The 24,784-nt window shown below is 40.0% G+C and overlaps 1 protein-coding gene across 2 annotated transcripts in view; it reads right to left on the bottom strand.

The window, feature by feature from the left end:
- Positions 1 to 24,784, bottom strand: part of EXOC6 (exocyst complex component 6) — a 242,882-nt gene that overhangs the window by 206,445 nt on the left and 11,653 nt on the right. Inside the window, exon 1 of one of the 2 annotated variants that reach the window (XM_047702239.1) lies at positions 19,633 to 19,787. The exons of the other annotated variant lie outside the window; for it this stretch is intronic. Coding sequence (XP_047558195.1) covers positions 19,633 to 19,733 — 101 coding nt within the window. The 5' untranslated portion in view covers positions 19,734 to 19,787. Of the gene's footprint in view, positions 1 to 19,632; positions 19,788 to 24,784 lie in introns of those variants that run through there. 2 annotated transcript variants of the gene reach the window in all.

The raw sequence follows: 24,784 nt of genomic DNA, 5'->3' as shown, positions 1-24,784 counted from the left end.
CTTTGAGAGAGAAAGAGCACAAGCAGGGAGGAAGGACAGAGGGAGTGGGAGAAGCATACTTCCCGCTAAGCAGGGAGCCTGATACAGGGCTTGATCCTAGGGCCTCAGGATCATGACCTGAGACCAAGACAGATGCCCAACCAAGTCATTCAGGTGCCCCTCTGGCAAACTTTTTATTAAACATGCATTGACACTGATTTCTAAGATCTTTAAGTAGCTTAAAATTTAGTATTAAATTAAGAGATAATCACTGGTTATCCAGTAAATTTTTTTAAATGGTAGAATTTTAGAAGACCGATTACTAAGCATAATTAACTCTATATACTGTTGCTTATGTTTCTATGCTGTAACGAAGCTATATTTTGGGGACATGTTAATGAATATGGTCATTTTTGCCACTTTAAGAAGGTATAAGGGGGTGGGGGACACCTGGGTGGCTCAGTCAGTTGAGTATATGACTCTTGATTTCAGCTGGCGTTGTGATCTCAGGGTCATGTGATCAAGCCCCGTGTTGGTCTCTGCACTCAGTGCAGAATCTGCTTGCCCCACTCCCTCTGCTCCTTCCCAACCCCGCTTTCTCTCTCAAATAAATAAATAAAACCCTGAAAAAAAAAAAAAGGAAAGAAAGAAAGTATAAACGGGACATCAGTGTCTACAGAGAGTTGTATGTGCTCATGAGCTTTGCTAGTCTGATAAAATGCTTGTTTTATACAACAGACCATTCAAACTGTTCCACCTCAGTGTTTCAATGTGAAATTTAAATTAAATATACTCTAGGGGCGCCTGGGTGGCTCAGTGGGTTAAGCCGCTGCCTTCGGCTCAGGTCATGATCCCAGGTCCTGGGTTCGAGCCCCACATCAGGCTTTCTGCTCAGCAGGGAGCCTGCTTCCTCCTCTCTCTCTGCCTGCCTCTCTGCTTACTTGTGATTTCTCTTTGTCAAATAAATAAATAAAATCTTTAAAAAAATAAAATAAAATAAATAAATTAAATATACTCTAGTTAAAAGTTTAAATCATTACCAGAAGTTGAAATTACACTAAGACCAATAATAACAGAGAAATACAACTATGTATACAGGCTTTCATTTTTCAAGGAAAAAGTGGTTTTGTCCTATAGCAGTTGTTCTCCCATTTTCTGGTCTCTTTACACTCTCAAAACTTAGTAAGAACTCCAAAAAGGCTGTATTTACATGAATCATAACTACCAATATTTACACTAGAAATTAAAACAGGTGGAGCGCCTGGGTGGCTCAGTGGGTTAAGCCTCTGCCTTAGGCTCGGGTCATGATCTCAGGGTCCTGGAATCAAGCCCTGCATCGGGCTCTCTGCTTGGCAGAAAGCCTGCTTCCCCCTCTCTCTCTGCCTGCCTCTATGCCTACTTGTGATCTCTCTCTGTCTCTGTCAAATAAATAAATAAAAACAAAAAAAAAATAGAAATTAAAACAGAATTTTTTTCTTAAAGATTTTATTTATTTATTTGACAGAGAGAAATCACAAGTAGGCAGAGAGGCAGGCAGAGAGAGAGGAGGAAGCAGGCTCCCTGCCGAGCAGAAAGCCCGATGTGGGGCTCGAACCCAGGACCTGGGATCATGACCTGAGCCGAAGGCAACGGCTTAACCCACTGAGCCACCCAGGCGCCCCAAAACAGAATTTTTTTTTAAAGATTTTATTTATTTGACAGATATCACAAGTAGGCATCTTTTATCTTTTATCTTTTATCAAGAGATTTTTGTCATCCATGTAGAGGGATCACCAAATAAGTGGTCAAGCCATAAACCCAAATTCTCATTGTTACCACGTAGGGGTAATAATTTATTGGCCATGTAGTAATTTTAAAAACTAAACCAACCAGAGAAGCAAGAGTCAGCAAAGTTAAATATATATTGCCACTTGGGTTTTACTTCTGGGATCTAAGAAAAGAGATGCCTAAGCATAGGCAGCCTGTGAGGTACAATTCTTTGCAATGCAGTTTCCTGGCTGTGCCAGGCGAATCCACTGGTCATTTTGGTAGAACCAACGAAACCATTAAAAGATAGTTTTCAAAAAAGATAAGATCATAGCCCTTATGCAAATATAAAATTAATGCATGCCAAAGGTTTTATTTGTTAATTAATGAGGGAACTAATAAGCTGTTAACAATGTTTGAAAGATAGTGGCAAAAACCAATACAGGCATTTGGTAATGCTGAAATAGACTGATTGATTGATTGATTGATTGGACAGACAGAGATCACAAGTAGGCAGAGAGGCAGGCAGAGAGAGAGAGGAGGAAGCAGGCTCAGAGAGCCCAGTGTGGGGCTGGATCCAGGACGCTGGGATCATGACCGGAGCTGAAGGCAGAGGCTTTAACCCACTGAGCCACCCAGGCGCCCCCTGAAATAGATTTATAAATAGAGACACAACTGGTCACTATCTGCAGGGCATAATCATTTAAATTATTAATTAGTTAATTAAATTCCACAGGCTAGAATGTCTTTTTATTTCTATGGACAAGAATAACTTGCTTTATTTTCAGTTTTCTACAATTTATAGAGACTTAAAATAGGCTAAGGCACAGATAATCTAGAAGGACGTGTTAGAATAATCATTTTCATCCACTTAAAAATCTTTCACAATTTTTCTGCCATTAGTTGGAAACATTTTTTTTTCATTTTGTCTCTTACTATGCTTACTCTTTTTTTTTCCATGTAGAGGTTTGTTTTTTTATTTTAATTTTTTAAGTTTTAATTATTTATTTGAGAGAGAGAAAATGAGAGAGAGCATGAGAGGGGGGAGGGTCAGAGGGAGAAACAGACTCCCCTCTGAGCAGGGAGCCCAACTCGGGACTTGATCTCAGGACTCCAGGATCATGACCTGAGCCAAAGACAGTAGCCTAACCAACTGAGCCACCCAGGGGCCCCCAGTCTTTTTATTTTTATGAGAATGAAATTTATCAATCTTATTCTTCTGGATTTTGAGGCATAGGAAAGTTTTCCATAGTCCAAGGTTATAGAAGAATCCACTCATGTTTTCCTTTGGTACTTGTATGGTTTTATTTTTTACTTTTACATTTCAGTTCTTTTTTGAATTTTCTTTGATAATGAATGACCCCAGATTTTATTTTTTTAAAGTTTGTTTGTTTATTTATTTGTGTAGTCTCTACACCCAACATGGGGCTCAGACTCACAACCCCAAGATCAAGAGTTTCATGCTTTTCTGACTGAGCCAGCCAAGTACCCTGGTTTTGTCTTTTTTATATGGCAGTCCAACTATCCTAACAACCCTCATTTAATTTATTTTTTATTTATTTGAGAGATAGTGAGTGAGTGAGAGGGAGCACAAGCTGGAGGAGGGGCAGAAGGAGGGGGGAAGCAGGCTCTCCACTGAGCAGAGAGCCCTATGTGGGGCTCGATTCCAGGACCCTGGGATCATGACCTGAGCCAAAGGCAGATGCTTAAGTTGCTGAGCCACCCAATACCTCTTATTTAAAAAGGATATTTTTTTCACATTGATTTGAGATACTGCCATTATCACTGATTGAATTTTCAAATGTGGTGGGTTTTTTTGTTTCTTTATTCTGTTCGTTGTATGTCTATTCGTGTGCTATACCATGCTTTTAATTATAGAGGCTTTATTGTTATATTTGGTAGGGCTACCTTTACCTCATTGCTCATCTTTTTCAGGGGTTTCCTGGTGACTCTACCTTTTTTTAATTTAAAAATTTTAACTTCTTGGGGGTGGGAGGTTGGGGGCACCAGGTGGTGGGTATTGTAGAGGGCACGGATTGCATGGAGCACTGGGTGTGGTGCAAAAATAATGAATACTGTTATGCTGAAAAAATAAAAAATTTTTAAAAAAGAAAAAAAATTTTAACTTCTTATCATTCTTTTGAGTATAGTTGACACATAATCTTAAATTAGTTTAGTGTGTACAACATCTCAATTCACCCTTTCTATACCTTATGCTAATGCTTGCAGCTACCATCTGTCACTATACAACGCTATTACAGTACCACTTAACTGGATTCACTATATTCCCTGTGTTGTAGCTTTCATTCCCAAGACTCGTTCATTCCATAATGGGAAGCCTATATTTTCCACTTTCCTTCAACTGTTTTGCCCTTCCTCCTACCCCCTTTCCCCTCTGGCAATCATCAGTTTGTTCTGTATAGGTATAGATCTGATTGTACTTTTTGTTTATTTATTTGTTTTTTAGATTCCACATATAATTGAAATCATGTGGTATTTGTCTTTCTCTGACTTATTTCACTAGCATAATACCCTCTTGTATATAGATCTTTTCTTTTCTTTTTAAAGATTTTATTCATTTATTTGACACACAGAGACAGCGAGAGAGGGAACACAAGCAGGGGGAGTGGGAGAGGAAGAAGCAGGCCTCCCACCGAGCAGGGAGCCTGATGTGGGGCTCGATCGCAGGACCCTGGGACCATGGCCTGAGCCCAAGGCAGACGCCCAATGACTGAGCCACCCAGCCGCCCCTATAGATCATCTCTTAAGCTATTAGGCAAACTGCACATCAGATCTGCTTTAGAGAGTTTAATATTTTTTGTTTGATTTTCTAAAGTCTAAGGAAGCAGTCTACATCTGCATGCTTTAATCTGCTTTAAGCATTTTCAATTAAAATTTATTTAGCAATTCTATTTGTTATTCTGGAGGACAAATACAATGTTGTATGTATTAGATGTTTCAATTTCTCATCTTTTGCATTTTACCAAGTAGCACAGAAGTCAACAGGAAGAGACATCTCTGGTCAGGAGTGTAAAAACAGGAAGGAGGAAGTCTATTGCAAATCTGTGTTAGCTGATTATCAGTTCAGGTTTCACTATAGAGGATGTCCATTAGCGATTATCATTGTACTTTGTTGTTACCCAGAATTAGCAGTAAGTGTTAATGTCAGTATTATAGAATGTCAACCCTAGTTATAGGAAGTAATGCTAACCAAAGAATTCTATTAGGCTCTTTCCTATGCATGGGAACAGGATACTGTTAGAACAAGTCACAGAAATTGTATATAGAGGTAAATAAGGCAAGTAAAATTCAATATCAGAAATACAGGGAATATCATCCTGTATTTTTTTCCTTAGCTTGAGCCTGATGCTTTTGACAGGTTGTGTGGCCCTTTAAGATATTATCGTACCCTTTTTAAAAAGTTAGGGTATGTCAACTCCATCATTTAAAAAATTATTTGACAGAATATCTTCAATTGAATTAGAGGAAGCACCTGGGCATTATTTTGTAAAGCATGCTAAGAGTGCATGTGGCAGACTAGCTGAAATATTTCATGGGAAATAACACAGAAGGTGAATATTTTTAAATAAATCTTTTTTAGTATTTTGTGGTGAAATAAATTGGATTCTGTGTTTATACATTTTTTTTTCCTTCTGAGTTGCTAGAAACTCACTTGCTTTGGATATTCAGGATACCTATTTGGTTTAGCTACCTAACAGTGTGTGTATGTGGTTTTTTTTTTTTTTTTCTTCAAGATTTTATTTATTAGAGAGACAGTGAGTGGTGAGAGGGAGAGAGAATTTGAGGCAGACTCTGTGCTGAGCACAGCACAGAGCCCAGTGTGGGGCTCAGTCCCAAGATGGCAAGATCATGACCTGAGCTGAAACCAAGAGTAGGTTGCTTAACTGACTGGGCCACCCAGGTGCCCCCTCCCTCACCCTTACAGTGGTATTTCAAGATACTTAGCATATCCTGAATTCTTTACTTAGTTGTTCAATGTTGTGGATGTTTTGGAAAAAATAAAAAGTATTGTGTAAAAGCTAGATGGCCGCTGATGTTGCTGTTTGGTGCTTCTGCTTCTCTTTCTCCTCCTCCTCCCTCTACCCCTGGTTGACATGTTCTTTTCCTCAGGAGTGTATTAACTTAAACTGTATCTTTAGACCCTTATTAATGGATTATTTTGTGGTAATGCTTTCCACATTTTTTATATTGTGGCATAAAGAGAAAAATTGGGAGATGGTCATTGTGGTATACCTGTAATCTGTTCAGTTGGGAAGATGTACTCTAGTGTATTGGTCAGATGAGGAGGTTTGTAAACCCCTTACAGATTTAAGAAATTCTTATGTATGTGTGGGTGTGTCTATGAATATGTGCCTTAAGGACTTTTTTTTTAGTTGTAGGTACCAAACCAAATTGAGTTTGCTTAAGGAAGTATGAAAAAAAAAATAGTGGAAGCTTATGGGGTCTCACAAAATTCTAAAGGCAATCATGCTTCTTCTTTTTTTTTTTCTTTAAATATTTTGTTTATTTATTTGACAGAGAGATCACAAGTGAGCAGAGAGGCAGGCAGAGAAAGAGGGGGAAGCAGGCTCCCTGCTGAGCAGAGAGCCCAAAGCAGAGCTCAATCCCGGGACCCAAAGACCAAGACCGAGCTGAAGGCAGAGGCTTAACCCACTGATACAGATGCCCCAAGGCAATCATGCTTCTTAAAAGACTGAAATAAAGAGGTAGAGACTGTGTTTCTTTCTCTGTCTTCATTTTCCTTTGAGATGTAACTTTCTCTGCTTTTTTCTGTTCTTAGTGGAGGATGACCACCTACAGCTTCCATATGTCAGTCTGGCACATATAGCCGACTATCTCTGAATTCTAACTTAAAGTTCCTGAGTATTTGATTGAACCAGTTTGGATCAGTTATACACCTTTGGGCAATGTACTGTGAGTGGAAGAGACAGTATGGCTTTTCCAACTTTGTAGATGGTCAGCAGTTCTTAGAGACTGTGTGTGTATTACAGATGTGAACTTTTCTGGGGAGAGGATCCATCTTTGATCAAAATCACAGAGGATGGGGCACCGGTGGCTCAGCTGTTAAGCATCTGGCTTAGGCTCAGGTCATGATCCCAGTGTCCTAGGACTGAGCCCCGCAGTGGGCCTCCCTGCTTGGCAGGAAGCCTGTTTCTTCCTCTCTCACTCTCCCTGCTTGTGTTCCCTCTCTCACTGTCTCTGTCAAATAAATAAAAAAATCTTTAAAGAGTCTTGCCACTCCCAGGCCACTGTCCAAATAAATGTTAACTAAAATATAACTAAAAGTTATAATAGAGTTCCCACTACTTAGTAAGTATATCCTTCATAGGGGTTAAATTGTCTTTTTCATAGTGCCATGTCCTTTTCTGACTGTGTTTACCCATGACTGATTACCCCTTTTTATTTCTCCCTCTCTCTCTGCCTGCCTCTCTGCCTGCTTGTGATCTCTCTCTCTGTCACATAAATAAATAAAATCTTAAAAAAAAAATCCAAAGAACAGAGAGGAATGAAGAACAGAAACAGCACCTCAGAAAAATACAGACACCATTAAACACATCCTGCTTGATGCAGGAAAAATCCCTGACCTTTTATCTTTTCCACATCCTTTTTCAGTTCTAAATGGTGAAAAAACCAAAACACCACCATCATTCCCTTCCTTCACTTTTAATTCCTATCCTTTCATTCATTCCTGTGGTAAAAAGAATATAAGTAAAGTTTGTTTTTCAGCTTGTCTTACTAGAAGGGTTTGTTCTTTTTAGTTTGGTAGACCAGGCCTAATAGAATCTGTGTACAATGGCGTGTTTATTATTTTGTTTTCTGTTTTTGTCATGTCTGAATCACAAGTAGGCAGAGAGGCAGGCAGAGAGAGAGAGGAAGGGAAGCAGGCTCCCCGCTGAGCAGAGAGCCCGATGCGGGGCTGGATCCCAGGACCCTGAGATCATGACCTGAGCCGAAGGCAGAGGCTTTAACCCACTGAGCCACCCAGGCGCCCCAAAACAGAATTTTTTAAAAACCTACTGATTCATTTGAAAAGAGCAATGATGGGGACGCCTGGGTGGCTCAGTTGGTTAAGCAGCTGCCTTCAGCTCAGGTCATGATTCCAGCATCCTGGGATGGAGTCCCGCATCGGGCTCCTTGCTCAGCAGGAGCCTGCTTCTCCCTCTGCCTCTGCCTGCCATTCTGTCTGCCTGTGCTTGCTCTCTCTCCCTCTCTCTCTGACAAATAAATAAAATCTTCAAAAAAAAAAAAAAAGAGCAATGATGAATGCATTGTACATTAACATAAATAAACTCTTAGAGTTATTTGAAATTTTTTTTTTAAGTTAGCTATGCCCAACATGGGACATGACCTAATGACCCTGAGATCTAGAGTTGCATACTCCACCAACTAAGCCAGGCAGCAACCCTGAAAACGATTTTGACCTGACAGATCCCCCCCAAAAAATCAGTGCTCTATAGTAAACTTAGTTAGTACATGAAAGAGCATGATGAACAACAAAACATGGAAAATGAATTGTATCTGCCTTAGTTTACAATATCTGAGTCTAATAATAAGCTTTAAAATATAAAATTTAGCAACATTAGCCCAATTTTGTTGGGCTTGCTTCCTTGGTTTACTAGTTAATGACTTGTCTATAATATGAAAGTTGATTCTTTACCTTCTGCGTAATCTGCCTAGAGAGCAGCAGAAGGTCCATTTGCCAGAATACTCTTCCATGCTTCATGTAGACTTTATTATGTTCTTGATTATTTAATAAACAAAAATGTTTCCTCTCACTTATGAAAGAACAAGGTTCTTTAACCCACTGAGCCACCCAGGTGCCCCAGAACTAAGGTTCTTTAGAAGCAAGTTATCTATGCTTATTTTTTTAAATATTTCACTTTCATTTTAATTAAATTGGTACCCAAGTATTGCTTCTCAGGTAACATCTGATAACTGCTTTGATTTGTCTTCTAAAATGTGAGGCCTAAATAGAGAAAAAAATAAAATAAAACTTTCAAGATACATTTTACACCTAAACCTGTCGATGAGATTTCCCAGAACAACTCTGCAAAAGCATAGTTGTTTATTCTTTCAATTTATAAAAAGAGAAATGCTAGAAATAATTAGGTTTGTTTGTTGAGCTACTGTAATAAAACTGGCACTGGAAGAGTTGTCAAATTAGACGAGATGTTCAGCATTCCTATGTTAAATCTGTATAGCTAAAAAGTGTCATAATACAAACATTTCTGAAATTGTACTCTTTACAGGAATTCCCTAAAGATCTGTCAATTTGTTGGGATGCCTGGGTGGCTCAGTTGGTCTTAAGCGTCTGCCTTCAGCTCAGGTCATGATCCCAGGGTCCTGGGATCGAGCTCCACAACAAGCTCCCTGCTCACAGGGAGCCTGCTTCCCCCTCTCTCTCTGCCTGCCTCTCTGCCTGCTTGTGATCTCTCTCTCTGTCACATAAATAAATAAAATCTTAAAAAAAAAAAAATCCAAAGAACAGAGAGGAATGAAGAACAGAAACAGCACCTCAGAAAAATACAGACACCATTAAACACATCAACATACATATGATGGGGTACCACAGTAATATTTTATTTTTTTTTAAAGATTTTATTTATTTATTTGACAGAGAGAGATCACAAGTAGACAGAGAGGCAGGCAGAGAGAGAGAGAGAGAGAGGGAAGCAGGCTCCCTGCTGAGCAGAGAGCCCGATGCGGGACTCGATCCCAGGACCCTGAGATCATGACCTGAGCCGAAGGCAGTGGCTTAACCCACTGAGCCACCCAGGCGCCCCTCACAGTAATATTTTATGATGATAAAAACATCAGAAAAAATATCTGAAGAATATTTGAAGAAATAATGATTAAAATTCCCCACTCTGATGAAAAACATTAATTTGGACATTTAAAATAACCAATGAACTCCAAGAAAGATACAAACAAACAGACCCATACCCAGGCACATCACAGTAGAAGTATTGAAAGACAAAGAGAACATCTCGAAAATAGCAAGAGAAAACCATTTATCAATACAAGGTTTACCAATAAAGTTAACAGAAATAATGGAGGCCAAAAAAACAGTGGGATGACATGTTCAAAGTACTAAAAGAAAAAACTGTCAACCAAGAGTCTAAGATCCAACAAAACTATCCTTCAAAAGTGAAGGTGATGGGGCGGGCGTCCAGGTGGCTCAGTCAGTTAAGAGTCGCTCAGGGTCCTGGGATTGAGCCCCTCGTCGGGCTCCATGCAGATTAGGGAGTCTGTTTCTCCTTCTCCCTCTGCCTCTCTCCCCAGCTTGTGTGCACTCTCTGTCTCTCTCTCTCTCAGATAAGTAAAAAAATTTCAAAAGTGAAGGTGAAACAAAGACATTCTCAAATAAACAAAAACTGAGAGAATTAGTTAGCAGCAGACCAGCCTTACAAGAAAAACTAGGAGCGCCTGGGTGGCTCAGTCGGTTAAGTGTCTGCCTTCAGCTCAGGTCATGATCTCTGGATCCTGGGATCAAGCCCCTCACTGCCGGGCTCCCTGCTCAGTGGGGAGTCTGCTTCTTGCTCTCCCTCTGTCCCTCCCCCACACTCGTTCTCTCATTTTCTCTCTCTTAAATAAATAAAATCTTTAAAAGAAAAAAAAAAACAAAAAACTAATGGAAGTTCTTCACAATCAAAAGAGTGAGCCCAAATGGTAATATAAACACACACACACAAAAGAATGCTAATAGACAACCACTTAATTAAAAAAGACAGTATAGGGCGCCTGGGTGGGTCAGTGGGTTAAGCCGCTGCCTTCGGCTCAGGTCATGATCTCAGGGTCCTGGGATCGAGTCCCGCATCGGGCTCTCTGCTCGACAGGGAGCCTGCTTCTCTCTCTCTCTCTGCCTGCCTGCCTCTCTGTCTACTTGTGATTTCTCTCTGTCAAATAAATAATAAATAAAATCTTTAAAAAAAAAAAAAGACAGTATAAATAGCATCTCTCTTAAAAAGCAATTACATAAAACAACAAGTACATAATTCTATTTGTGGGCCTAACATATAGAAATATAATATATTTGACAATAAGAGCACAAAGGAGATATAGGAACAAAGCTATACTAGGGTAAGAAAATGACACAAGATGACAATCTAAAACCCAGCAAAAAATAAAGACAATCAGAAATGATAATTGAGTTAATATAACAAACTCTATAAACTTGTCAGCTTCTTTAAAAAAGCAAAAAGTTATATAAAGTAACAATTACAGCAATGTACTGTTGTGTTGGTAACACAGATAGATATAAGAGCTATAACAACAATAGCACATAAATGGGAAAGAGGGGCACCTGGATGGCTCAGTCAGTTAAGCATCTGACTTGATTTCAGCTCAGGTCAGGTCTCAGGGTCATGAGATCCAGCCCTGTGTCTGGACTCCATGCTGTGTGTGGAGGCTGCTTAAGATTCTCTCTCTCCCTTTCCTTCCACCCCTCTCCCTGCCCCACTTGCACACACTCTCTCTCTCTTTAAAAAAATAAATAAATAAGAGAAAATAGAGATATATGGAAGTAATATTTCTATATTTCACTGGACTTAAGTTAGAATAAATCTGAAGGCAATTCTGAAAACCACCACTAAGAAATTATTTTTTAAAAGAAACTGAAAAAAATCATTAAATTAAAATGTTATACTGGAAAATATTCACTTAATAAAAAAGAGTAGTAAAAAGGGAACAGAGGAACAGAAGAGCAAAAAACAAATGTATCTAGAAAACAAAAAGTAAAATGGCAGCAAAATAAATCCAACTATATAAATAACAACATTAAATCCATAAGGAGATTAAATAATTAAAAGGAAGACTGCTCAGAATGGCTAAAATTAACCAGTCAGGAAACAACAGGTATTGGCGAGGACTATGGAAAAAGGGGAACCCTCCTACATTATTGATGGGAATGCAAGCTGGTGCAGTCAATCTGGAAAATAGTATGGTGGTTCCTCAAAAAGTTGAAAATAGAGCTACCCTATGACCCAGCAATTGCACTACTGGGTATTTACCCTAAAGATACAAATGTAGTGATCCAAAGGGGCACTTGCACCCGAATGTTTATAGCAGCAATATCCACAATAGCCAAACTATGGAAAGAGCCTAGATGTCCATCAACAAAAGAATGGATAAAGAAGATGTGGTATTATATATACAATGGCATACTATGCAGCCATCAAAAAACTGAAACCTTGCCATTTGCAATGACATAGATGGAACTAGAGGGTATTATGCTAAACAAAATAAGTCAATCAGAAAAAGACAATTATCATATGATCTCTCTGACATAAAGAATTTGATCAGGCAGGGCTGGGGGTTGTGGGGGGAAGGGAGGGAAAAATGAAACAAGATAGGACTGAGGAGGGAGACAAACCATTGGAGACCCTTAATCTCAGGAAGCAAACTAAGGATTGCTGGATAGGAGAGGGGTAGGAGGGATAGGGTGGCTGGGTGATACACACTGGGGAGGGTATGTGCTATAGTGAGTGCTGTGAATTGTGCAAGACTGATGATTCACAGACCTGTATCCCTGAGGAAAATAATACATTATATGTCAACTAAAAAAACACAATTAAAAAAAAAAAAAAAAGGCAGACTGGTGGGGCACCTGGGTGGCTCAGTCGATAAGCATCTGACTCTTGGTTTTGGCTCAGGTCCTGAACTCATGGGTCATGAGACTGAGCCCCACATCAGGCTCCACACTCAGCAAGGAGTCTCTCTCTCTAAAAAAAATAAACCTTAAAAAGGGCGGGGGGCAGGTATGCCTGGTGGCTCAGTCAGTTAAGCATCTATCTTCAGCTCGGATTGGAATCAGGCCCCATGTCGGACTCCCTGCTCAGTGTGGAGAGTCTACATCTCCCTCTCCTTCTGCCTCTCCAACCCCCCTACTTGTGATTTCTCTCTCTCAAATAAAATCCTTTAAAAAAAAAAAAGGCAGACTGTCAAACTAGATGACAAACAAGATCCAACAATATGCTATCTGTAGGAGGCAATCTTTAGATTCAAAAATAAAAACAGGGTGAAAGTAAAAGGACAGAAAAAGACATATCATGGAAAAACCAACCATAAAAATGCTAGAGTAGCTATACTAATACCAGAAAAAATAGACTTTAAAACAAGTCTACAGATAAAGAAGAATATTTTACGATGGTAAAATGTCTATCAACCAGGTAAAATGTCTTTCTCTGTATACACACAGAGAGCATACTGATAATGAGCCCAAAACAACATGAAGCAGAAACTATCTGTTGTATTTAATAATGGATAGAACTAAACAGAACATCAAAAAGGAAGACTTGAACAACCATAAGCTAAAGAGACTTAACAGACATCTATAGAATTATTCCACCCAACAGGAAGATAAACATTCTTTTTTTTTTAAGATTTTTATTTATTTATTTATTTGACAGATAGAAATCACAAGTATGCAGAGAGGCAGGAAGAGAGAGAGGAGGAAGCAGGCTCCCTGCTGAGCAGAGAGCCCGATGTGGGGCTCGATCCCAGGACCCCAAGATCATGACCTGAGCTGAAGGCAGAGGCTTAACCCACTGAGCCACCCAGGCACCCCAGGATAAACATTCTTAAGTACACATGGAACATTCTCCAGAGATAGACCATAGTTAAGCCATAAAACAAGCCTCAATAAAGTTAAAAGAACTGAAATTGTACAAATTATGATCTCTGGCCACAACGTAATGAAATTAGAAATTAGTAACAGAAGGATACTTAAGACACTCACAAATATGTGGAAACTAACACATTTCTAAATAAACAATGAGTCAAATCATAAAAGAAATTTTTCTTTCAAATATTTTATTTATTTATTTGAGAGAGAGAGAGCATGAGTGGGGAAGAGGGGCAGAGGTAGAGGAAGACTAAGAGGGAGAAGCAGACTCACTACTGAGCAGGGAACCCAACATACGGCTCAATCCCAGGACTCCAAGACCATGACCTGAGTCACTAAGGTATCTCATAAAAGAAATTTTAAAAATACTTCAGGATGAAGTCAAAACAGTGCTTAGTGGGAAATTTATAGTTGCAAAAGCCTGTATTTAAAAATGACAAAGATCTCAAATCAAGAGCCTAAGTTTCCATCATAGGGCAGCAATAAAAAGAAAACCAACAGAACACAAGCAGAAGAAAGGAAATAAAAATTAGACACAAATGAAATAACTAGAAAACAATACACAAAAATCAATAAAACCAAGAGCCAACTGGTTTTTTGAAAAGATCCATGAAACCGACAAACATTTAGCTAGACTGACCAAGAGAAAAAAGAGAAACTGACATTATTAAAATCAAGAATGAAAGAGAGGTCATTAATACTGACCTTACAGAAATAAAAAGTGTTATCAAGGAATGCTATGAACAACTGCACCAACAATTTGGATAATCTAGAAGAAATGGAGAAACTTCTCAAAAGATACAAACTATCAAAACTGACTCAGAGGGCGCCTGGGTGGCTCAGTAGGTTAAAGCTTCAGCCTTCGGCTCAGGTCATGATCCCAGGGTCCTGGATCGAGCCCCGCATCGGGCTCTCTGCTCAGCAGGGAGCCTGCTTCCTCCTCTCTCTCTCTCTGCCTGCTTGTGATCTCTGTCTATCAAATAAATAAATAAAATCTTTGAAAAAAAAAAACTGACTCAGAAAGACTAGAAAATCAGAACAGATTTCTATGAGAAATTCGATCAGTAATCAAAAACCTCCCATCAAAGAAATGTTAGGTGGCTTTACTGATGGATGCTACCAAATATTTAAAGAATTAACACTAATCCTTCACAAATCTTCCAAAAAGTGTAAGAGGAAGGACATTCCCTAACTTATTCTGAGACCAGCATTACTCTAATACCAAAGCCAGAAAAAAAGACAAAAATTATAGAGTTGGGGCACCTGGGTGGCTCAGTGGGTTGAAGCCTCTGCCTTCAGCTCAGGTCCTGATCCCAGGGTCCTGGGATCAAGCCCCGCATCTGGGCTCTCTGCTCAGCAGGGTGCCTGCCTCTCTGCCTACTTGTGATCTCCGTCTGTCAAATAAATAAATAAAATCTTAAAAAAAAAAAAATTACAGACTTCTATTTCCTATGAAGATAGATGTAAAAATTCTCAACAAAATACTAACAAACCAAATCTAACAATGTAGTAAAAGGATTATACACAATTACCAAACAGGATTTAACCCAGGAATCCAAGAGAGATTCAACATTAAAAAAAATAAAAATAAAAATAAATAAATAAATTCAATGTACCACATCACATAACAAAAACAAAGGGGGAAAAAACCCCACATGGTCATCTCAATTCCAGGAACACTAACTAACTCACTCTTTGAGATACTATTATTCTCATACCAAAATCAAACAAAGACATCACCTAAAAATAATAGACCAATATCTCTCGTGAGTATACACATGCAAAAATCGTAAACAAAATACTAGCAAGCAGAATCCAGTAACATATAAAAAGGATTATACACTATGACCAAGTGGGATTTATGTCACAATGCAAGGTTGGTTTATACCTCAAAATTAATTAATGTAATATACCACACAACTACAATAAGGGATTAAAACCCACATGATCATCTCAATAGATGCAGAAAAAGCATGTGAAATACCGAACACTCTTTCGTAATAAAAACATTGAACTAGAAATAGCAGGGAACTTCCCCAACCTAATAAATGACACTATGAAATTCCCACAGCCGTGCATGAGAGAGCCAGTTGTTCCACCTCACCTATACATGGCATATGGTCAGTTTTTTAAAATTTTGACATTCCAACAGCATGATTCAATGTTGTAGTTTTAGTTTACATTTTTCTAATGACTAATGTTGTTAATCATCTTTTCATGTGCTTTTTTGCACTGTGTGTACCTTCTTTTGTGAAATATCTATTTAAATCATCTACCCATTTTTTAATTGGATTGTTTTTTATCTGGGCTTAAAAAGACTTCTTTTATACAATTTGGACACAACTTTTTTTAAATCAGACATGTGATTTTTAGACATTTTCTACTTGTCTGTGGCTTTTCATTTCCTTAACAGTATCTTTGAAGACCACATGTTCTCAATGTTGATGTCCAATTTATCTTTTTTTTTCTTTTATGTATTATGCTTTTGGAATAGCAGGTAAGAGATCTTTGTCTAACCAAAGTCACAAAGATTTTTTTTTCTAAGAGTTTATAGTTTTGCATCTTATGTTTAGGTTTATGGTCTACTTTGGGTTACTTTTTAAATATGGTGTAGAGTATAGATCAAAGTTCATTATTCTGCATATGGATATCCAACTGTTTAACCATTATTTTAAAAAATTGTCCCTTTCAAATGAACTGCCTTTGTACCTCTGTCAAAAATTAATTAATGTGTGAATCTATTTATGGACTCTGTTATTCAGTTTCACTGATCTATTTGTTTATCTTGATGCTTATATCACACTGGCTTGATTATTATAGCTTTACAAATAAACCTTAAAAGCAGGCAATGTAGTTCCTCTAACTCTGTTCATCTTTTCCCAAGTCAGTTTGACTCTTCTAGGTCCTATACATTTACATATGAACTTTTGAATCAGCTTGTCAATTTCTACCAAAACAACAACAACAAAACCTTCTGCTGGGATTCTGAATGAGATTGTCCAAATCTAAAGATCAATTTGGGGTAATCATTTTGACAGTTTGTTATCTTTCAAGGAATTTGTCCATTTCTTCTAAGTTGTCAAATGTATTGGTATGAAATTATTCATAATATTCCTTTAATAGCTATAGAATCTGCAGAGATGTTACCTCTCTCATTCTGATATATTATCGGGAATTGGTAATTCCTGATAATTGGCATCTTCTCCCTTTCTTTCTCTGAGAGGTTTATCAATTTTACAGATCTCAAAGAACCAGGTTTTCATTTCACTAACTTTGTTTTTCTATTTTCTATTTCATTGATTTCCACTCTAATCTTTACCATCTCCTTTCTTTACCAGCTCCTTTCTTTGGCTCTTCTGGATTTCATTTGCTCTTCTTTTCCTAGTTTCTTAAGTTAGAAGCTGAGGTCATTGATTTGAAACCATTCTTTCCCAGTAAAGATGTTCAATGTTACAAATTTCTAAGTGTTACTTTAGCTGTGCCCCACAAATTCTAATGTGTTTTAATTTTATTCAGTTCAAAAACACTATCTAAACTTCTCTTCTGGTTCCTTCTTTTACCCATGGGTTATTTAGTATATGCTGCCGAAGCGAGCACTATCCGTGGGTTATTTAGATGTGTGTTATTCAGTGTCCAAGTATTTGGGTATTCTCCAGTTTTCTATTACTGATTTCTAATCTAATTCCACTGTGGTCAAAGAATCATATTGTATGCCAGCCCCTGTGAAAAGTATGTAACATGCTTCTCACTTAATCATCAGTAATAAAAAGTAAATCAGGAAAAGATCCAACTGAAAAAGTCTCCCACTGAGAAAAAAATAATAAGAAGAAGAATGGTAACAACATCATAAGCCAAAAGGCCAGCTAAAAGATAAGTGGGAAGTAACAAAAATTAATCTTTATACTAAAATATTTACAGATGAATTGATATCCAGAATTTGCTTCAAAATAATACAGGGTGAGGGAGAGAGGACGGGAGCAGATTGAATGGTACTGGCTGGGGATTGAACTGAAGCAAGATGATGGCTTCATGATGGTTTCCACACTATTCTACTTTTTACTTTCCAATAAAAGGGTTTTAAAATTTTAATATTAGCACTTAGTGAAACCTAGGTAAAAAACAGTAATAGCTTAAACACTATTCAAGAGAAAGGCCTACTAGCAGTTCCTTCTATGTGTGTGTAAAAAGTCTGCTTATAAATGAGATGACAAGTGTATATATAGGATAAGTATGAGTCACTGGAGTTGGCCAAAGAAAACAGTGTGGGTTTCAACAAAGTGAGGAGGTGACATAATTGCCCAGCAAAAGAGAACAGAATAACACTGTGAACACATATATTCTATTTGTGTCACAAAAGTCTCTCAATATATTTCAAATTTTCTCCTAAGTTAATTTCATCTCTTTTCAAAGATAGTGCCTAGCATTTTTTCCCAAGAGGAAGTTTCTCCTTCATAACCTGTACTATTTTCAAAAATTGGCTGTTCTGATAACTATAATACATACTGTACTCTTTAACTTTCACTATGCAGTCAGGAAAACAAAGCTTCCTTTTGATCTATGATTTCTACTTTCATTACCAAATGACCAGAGTTTTATGAAAAGAAATCATCATGCTGGAAAATTAAGGAAATGTACTAATTACGCCTATCATATCACAGCAAGAACTTCATGTGACCAAAAAAAAAAAAAAACTTATCAGGTGCCTACCACATGCTTGGTGTTAGGGATACAGTAGTGAACAAATAGGCAAGGTCTCTAATATCCCGGGCATCTAAAGACCGACCCCCTACCCAAGTCAGGAGTAAGAAAATTGAGGTTCAGAAACCTTAAATGATTTTGTCCATGACCGCACATGTCGTCAGCGGTAGGACCTGTGCAAAACACTCCGGAATCTCAGGGCAAGGTGAATTTACATTATAATTTAAAATAGCTTCACTTGATACTACATCCACAGGTCCACAAAACATACAGCACTTCATTTCTAGGGAGCGTATCCTGAAGAAAATAATGTTAAAGCACAATCACTCCTAACTTCCATATGTGAATAACAATTTCACCATCAATACGAAAGCTGAAACCTTACATTTAAAAGGTACTTCTTTTTCTTAAAAAGTTTATTTATTTGTAAATAATCTTTACACCCAGCGGAGGGCTCGAACTCATGACACCAAGACAGAGAGCAGCATGCTCTTCCCACTGAGACAGCGAGGCGCCCCTAAGAGACACTTATTCTTTTTTTTTTTTTTTTTTAGATTTTTTTTATTTATTCATTTGAGAAGAAGACAAAGAGAGAACACAAGCAGAGGAAGAGGCAGAGGGAGAGGGAGAAGCAGACTCCCCGCTGATCCAAGAGCCCAATGTGGGGCTCGATCCCAGGACCTGAAGATCACTACCTGAGGCAAACGCAGAGGTCCAACCATCTGAACCACCCAGGCACCCTCAAACAGGCACTTATTCTTGGTGAGAATGCCTAACCTAATCTAGTGGATCACAACAGTGTCCGGCTAATATTCTATTAGGGCAACAGGTATTCAGTCTGGAATATTCATTATCTAGTATTATTTTTAAAAAGTGGAGATCTTTTTCAAAATAAACGGGAAAGTTAATGCAAAATTAATGAAACGTTCGTAAGTAAGTAAAAGCTTCCCACACTCCAGAAGGCGCGCCGGGCGAGCGCTCGGTCACACTGGCGCGCTCTTGAGCATCAGCTCCTGCCCGCCAGCCCACGCTCCCTTCTCGCCCACTCCGGCCGCGCTGAGGGATAATGGTGCCGGGGACTCCAGTTCAACTTCAATTCTCCCACGCCCGCAGCAGCCCTCCACGCCAGGGTTTCCACCTGCGGGCGCCTCGGCATCTCAGTCACGCTGACTGCTGGCGGTTAACCTTCGCCCCAGCAGAGCCGCCCTCAGCCCCGCCGGGAGCCCGGGAGGCCCAAGGCGCGTCCTCGGGACCCCAGGCCGTCAGGGCCGGGCGGCGCCGCGGCTCCCCGGGTCAAAGGCGCCGCCGCGGCCACACCCACCGGCTGCGCGGTGACACCTCCCGGGGCTGAGGCGGGCGGTGGCGACAGGTGCAGCCGCCCTTTTCTCCCCTCCCCGCCCAGGCCGGCCCAGGTCTCGGCCCACCGCCCCGGAGCGCCCCCGCCCTCCTCCGCACGCACCACCTGTCGGTACGCCCGGCGCGCGGCCGGCGGCGGACACCCAGCTCGGCTCCTGATGAGCGGCCAGCGGCGGCAGCCCGAGATCCCAGGGGGATGAGAGCTTTACCGGAGAGTGGGTCCCACGCAGGCGGTGTCGGTGCTCTCAATCTCCTGCAAGATCCGTTCATGCTCCGGGACGGTCCCCAGACCATCGCCATTCTCCGCCATCTTGGCTGGAAGCTGAGGAGCCCGCGAGGCGCGGCGCCGCGCGGACAGCGGCGGCGAGCAGCCTGAGGCGCGCGCGCAAGGGGACGAGGAGGGGGCGTGGCGGGGGCGGAGACAGCGCGAGGGCGCGCGGAGGGTGTGGGAGGAAGCTTGCGGGCACGCGACCGGACCCTGGTCTCAGTTCTAGCACCTGTCAGAGCTCAGGGTCCTGCCCTCCGCGGCGAGGAATGAAGACACTTCGCCTTCCGCTCTCCCCCTTCCCTTGCTCCTAGTTGCTATATAGTGACTGGCCTGGCTTTGCCATACATTCTTCTTGTATTGTGTGTGCCAGACTCTACTAACGCTCTCGAGATACCTTAGTAATGAGGCAGGTCGACAATGAAATAATCACCTTCGATCTATAGCAAAAAGCTGCGGGAACATTTAACAAGGAGGTGATGTACACTGGGAGGTGGAGAATCAGAGAAAGAAAATGTACACTCCAGAAACTCAAAATTGTGCGTGGGAGTAATTTTTATTTTAGGAATGTACCAGGAAGATCCCAGCTGACGACCATGACTACAGCTCGGGGTGACTTCATGTCTCTCCCTGCAGGAAGTTTACAGTGGCCAGTCACCTTGGAAATAAGTCAGAAGCACCAGGAAAAAAAAAGTGACGAGAAACTATGACACTTTATGGCAAGTTTACATGAGAGGTCCAGAGAAACGTGTGATTTCATGCCTTAGTCCCTAAAATCCTTGAACCCAAGTGCCTTCCAGGGACTGTAGTTGGGATGAGGAGGGGTGGAAGCTCTTGAGAGGGGCAGGCATCAGAGAAATGGGAAAGAGGAAGTGGCTTTGGCAAAGTACTAGTGTAGAAGAGTCCTGATTAATGACTTGTTGTGGGACACTGAGTAAACCAGTTCGTCATGACCAAAGCACCAACTGAGGAAGATAATCAGGGAGGTGCAAACCTAACCCTGAGGGACAACTGTTTTCCGGTCCCCAATAACCCAAGTTTCTGAACTACCCTTCCAGTGAACCAAGCTCCTTACTATCCAGCTGTGGAACTTAACCCCTTCAGTGAGCTTTTACTAGAAGATTGCCTCCATCCTCCTCCCCACAAAAATGTCTGGGAGGTGGTTTTACATGAGCTCTGGAGACTCGTATCTTCAATTTAATTCCCTGCTCCTTCATTTCAGAGCTGAGTGACACTGAGCAAGAACCTAGTATCTATTTCAGTTTCCCCATCTGTAAATGACCACAATTGTAGTGTCTACCTCATATCCCTGTCTCATATTATATTAGTTTTCTATTGTTGCTGTAACAAATTGCCACAAACTTATTAATACCTTAAAACACTCAAATTTATAATCTTGCGGTTCTGTAGGTTAGAAGTCCAACAAGGGTCTCACTGGGCTAAAATCAAGGTGTCAGTATGACTACATTCTTTTCTAGAGAATTCGTTTCCTTATTTTTTCCAGCTTACAGAGGCTATGCAGATTTCATGGCTTATAGCCCCCTTCCTCAGTCTTTAAAGTCAGCAACATTGCATCTCTCTGACCAGCCTTCTGTAGTCACATCTTCTTTAGTCACATCTTGCTCTGATGACAGAGGCCATCAAAGATTCTCTGCTCTTAATGACCCCTGTGATTAGTCTGAATCCAACCATATCATCCTGGACAAACTTCCACCTTAAGGTCTCCCTTTTGTGATGCATGACATATTTACAGATCTGGGATTAAGACATGGACCTCTTCGGGGAGCCATTAGTCTGCCTGCCACATATAATAACCACTACTAACATATATAAATGCCCTCCTTTCCATTAATCTGAAGTTTCTGTCCTCCCTGGAAAATTCAACTCAAATATATCTCCTTCAAAAAAATTCCCCTTTCTAATCACAACCTTCTCTAACTCCAGATTCAATTTAGCACATTTGTCCGCTCCACTACCAACTGTTTTAATAGTGTGCAGTTATTTTGATTAGTTCCTTTTCATACATCTGCAAGTTTTGTTTATTTTTGTACCCTTGGCCCCCAGGGAATCCAAATGCAACTGACCTTAGTACATACTGGCTTGGAAGATTAAGGAAGCTCTGCTATATCCAACTGCCCATTCTACCAAGAACCCCATCAAAAGCCTGTCTCAGTGGTACAGAAGAATCCAGAGCTTCTCTGGGAAATCCCGCTTTCTCGAGCTGCAAGAATATGCAAAAACAAAAATATCTCTTCCTGAGCTCTCCAGCACTGTCACCCTACATTAAAGACCTTAAGTTCAGTGTCGACTTTTTTTTTTTTTTTTTTTTTTTTTTTTGGTGCAACTGAGAGAATGCTGGAGGGATTTTTGAAACCAGACAATGCTGAAGCTCGGAAGCCATTGGGAAGAATTCAGGATGAGTTAGAAAGGAGCATGCCAAACAGGTCTGAACATAAGGTAGGAGTTTGATTAATCTGTGACGGGTAACAATTTGGAATTAGAACAATTATCAAATTGTAAAAAGTTTTTTCAAATTTGCTCTATACATACTGACATCAAATGTAACATTTTATAGGTTGTTGTCAGTTGCCTTAATAGAAATCTGTCATTATAACAGACAATGTATACCTCAAATTCCATGATCCCCACTTAAATCAAGGGCTTCAATCCAAGAAAAAATATGTATAGACTTTTGGTTTCACCATGGTTGAATTTTATCCTTGAGTCAAGCCAAACCCCAGTGCCTGGCCCCCACTGTTTGGGCCCTTCATGCTATGGTTTCTATTTAGTAAAAAACTGAGTTTTTCTTAGCTGACTGAATGTATAAGGATCGAGGCACCTGGTGTTAGCACATCTGAATTGGAAGTTCAGCTCTTGAGAGAAGAAAATAAACCTTTTGAAAATCGAGCCTGAAACCAAAACATATGAAATGAAAACAAATTTTATATCATCCTACAAAAAGAAGAGGAAGCCAGTTCTCTCTTCAGGAAATGGCAGACCATTTTAGTTCCGTCAATGTGCATGGCCAGAATTCTTTATTCTGATGAGTAAAGCAAGGTGAAGAGAGCAGGGCAAGTGGCACAGGCCACCTTCTTATTTGGCGACTCTTTCCTGATGGAACATTCCTTTTCTGAGCATTCATTGCCCAAGACCTTCTTCTCTTCACCAATCCTGACATGATCTACCCAAACCTAGCCCCTCTTCTGGGAAGCCAGCCCTGCTTTGGCACTCCTCACTCCAGGCCTGTTTCAACACCTGCCCATAGAGATTACTTCAACATAAGCAGCAGTATCTTCCCCTCAATTCAAGTCAAGACAGAAGGAAGTCCATATACCACTTCTCCTTCTGAAACAGCTTTTGCTGGTTCCATTTGTGACTGCTGACAGTTCTGTTAGCACCTGAAGTTTTTTGCTAAGAATTTAAAGCTAAATGTTCTAAATAACTATATATATTTTTAACTTCAGACATAGATATAACAAATAAATGTGCAAAAAAAGCCTATTCTAATCCTAAGTGATACATTTCTAAAATATAAAGAATTTCAGCTATAGACCAAAATAAAACCACAACAGCTATATATCGAACATACTTGTTAAGCCCTTTGTATCATCTAATTTAATCTTTACAAACTTAATCAGTAATTTAACTTAGAATTTAATTAGCACTAATTTTCCTGAAATCTAATTTAAACCTATGGGGGTACTTTCACTATCTCCAGTTTAATATGAGCAAACAGACTTATAGAAATTAAGTCATTTGTCGGGCCCCTGGGTGGGCTCGGTTGGTTAACTGTCTGCCTTCAGCTCAGGTAATAATCCCAGGGTCCTGGGATTGAGTCAGGCTCCCTGTTCAGTGGGGAGTCTGCTCTCCCTCTGCCTCTCCCCCCACTCCCCATTTGTGTATGCATGCTTTCTCTCTTCCTCGAAAATAAGTAAATAAAAACTCTTCAAAAAAGAAAAAGAAATTAAGTCACTTGCCCAAGGCCACACAGCTAGTGAGTTGAAGAAGATGGAGCTATCAACCAGATCCTGTTTCTCCCACTAATTAAAAAAAAAAAGTCAGCGAGGAAGCTTGTTCCAGTGTTGTTTTATGCACGGGATAGATGATTTGATGATTTAACCAGTCGGTCTAAGGAGGATGGAGGGTTGTGGGGCACACACAGGCAGATTGCACATGGATATAGGGTTATTTTGCAGTCAGTAGATTTTGACTTTCAGAGATCCACCCAAAATCTCACTTCAGGACTCCTGGGAGGAGAAAGGCAAACCAGGAAGACTGGCAGGACAGGAGATGCATTCTGTGTCCAGTAGGAAACTAACCATCAAAGTAAGGATTTAACCTGTAAATACACTCTTCATCATTAACAACTTCTACTTTGAGCCACTTGTCTGCAGGCTCATAACCTATCTTGGCAAAGCTCCTCCCTCAGAAAGAGGTAGTAGAAGGCAGCTGCCCTGGTCTGGTATTTAACTGCTTGGGTTCAAATTCCAACTCATCTTTTACTAGATGTTGGACCTCCAGAGAGCTAGTTAACTTATCTAAACCTCAGTTTCTTCAAGTGTGAATTAGAGACAGTAACAGCTCCTAGCTCACCAAGTTGTGTGGGGATTAAAGGAGATAATATTTGCATAATGTCTAGCCCAGAGCTCAATTAGCATTAGCATTAGAGACCAGGGCTATCATTTATTTCAGACATTTATTTTGAAACCAGGAAGCCCAGAATTCAGCTTCCTCTTTGATAAAATACAAATACAAACCAGACACAAAAATGTACTTTTTTCTGGGGCTGCCTGGGTGGCTCAGTGGGTTAAGCCTCTGCTTTCAGCTCAGGTCCCGATCTCAGGGTTCTGGGATCGAGTCCCACATCGGGCTCTCTGCTAGGCAGGGAGCCTACTTCCTCCTCTCTCTCTCTCTCTCTCTCTCTCTCTCTCTCTGCTTGTGATCTCTCTCTCTGTCAAATAAATAAAAAAATCTAAAAAAAAAATGTACTTTTTTCTAATCACTAACCAAGTATCCTGGTTTTTTTTCTTTTTTCCAAGTATCTTTGTTTTATATCAGAATTTTCTGAACCTACCCTTCATTTTTTTGAATGCTCA

The sequence above is a fragment of the Lutra lutra genome, chromosome 14 (genome assembly GCF_902655055.1).
Source record: "Lutra lutra chromosome 14, mLutLut1.2, whole genome shotgun sequence".
NCBI classification, from domain to species: Eukaryota; Metazoa; Chordata; class Mammalia; order Carnivora; family Mustelidae; genus Lutra; species Lutra lutra.
Note: the sequence above shows the minus strand (reverse complement) of the source record. Positions and strands in the feature narration are given on the sequence as shown.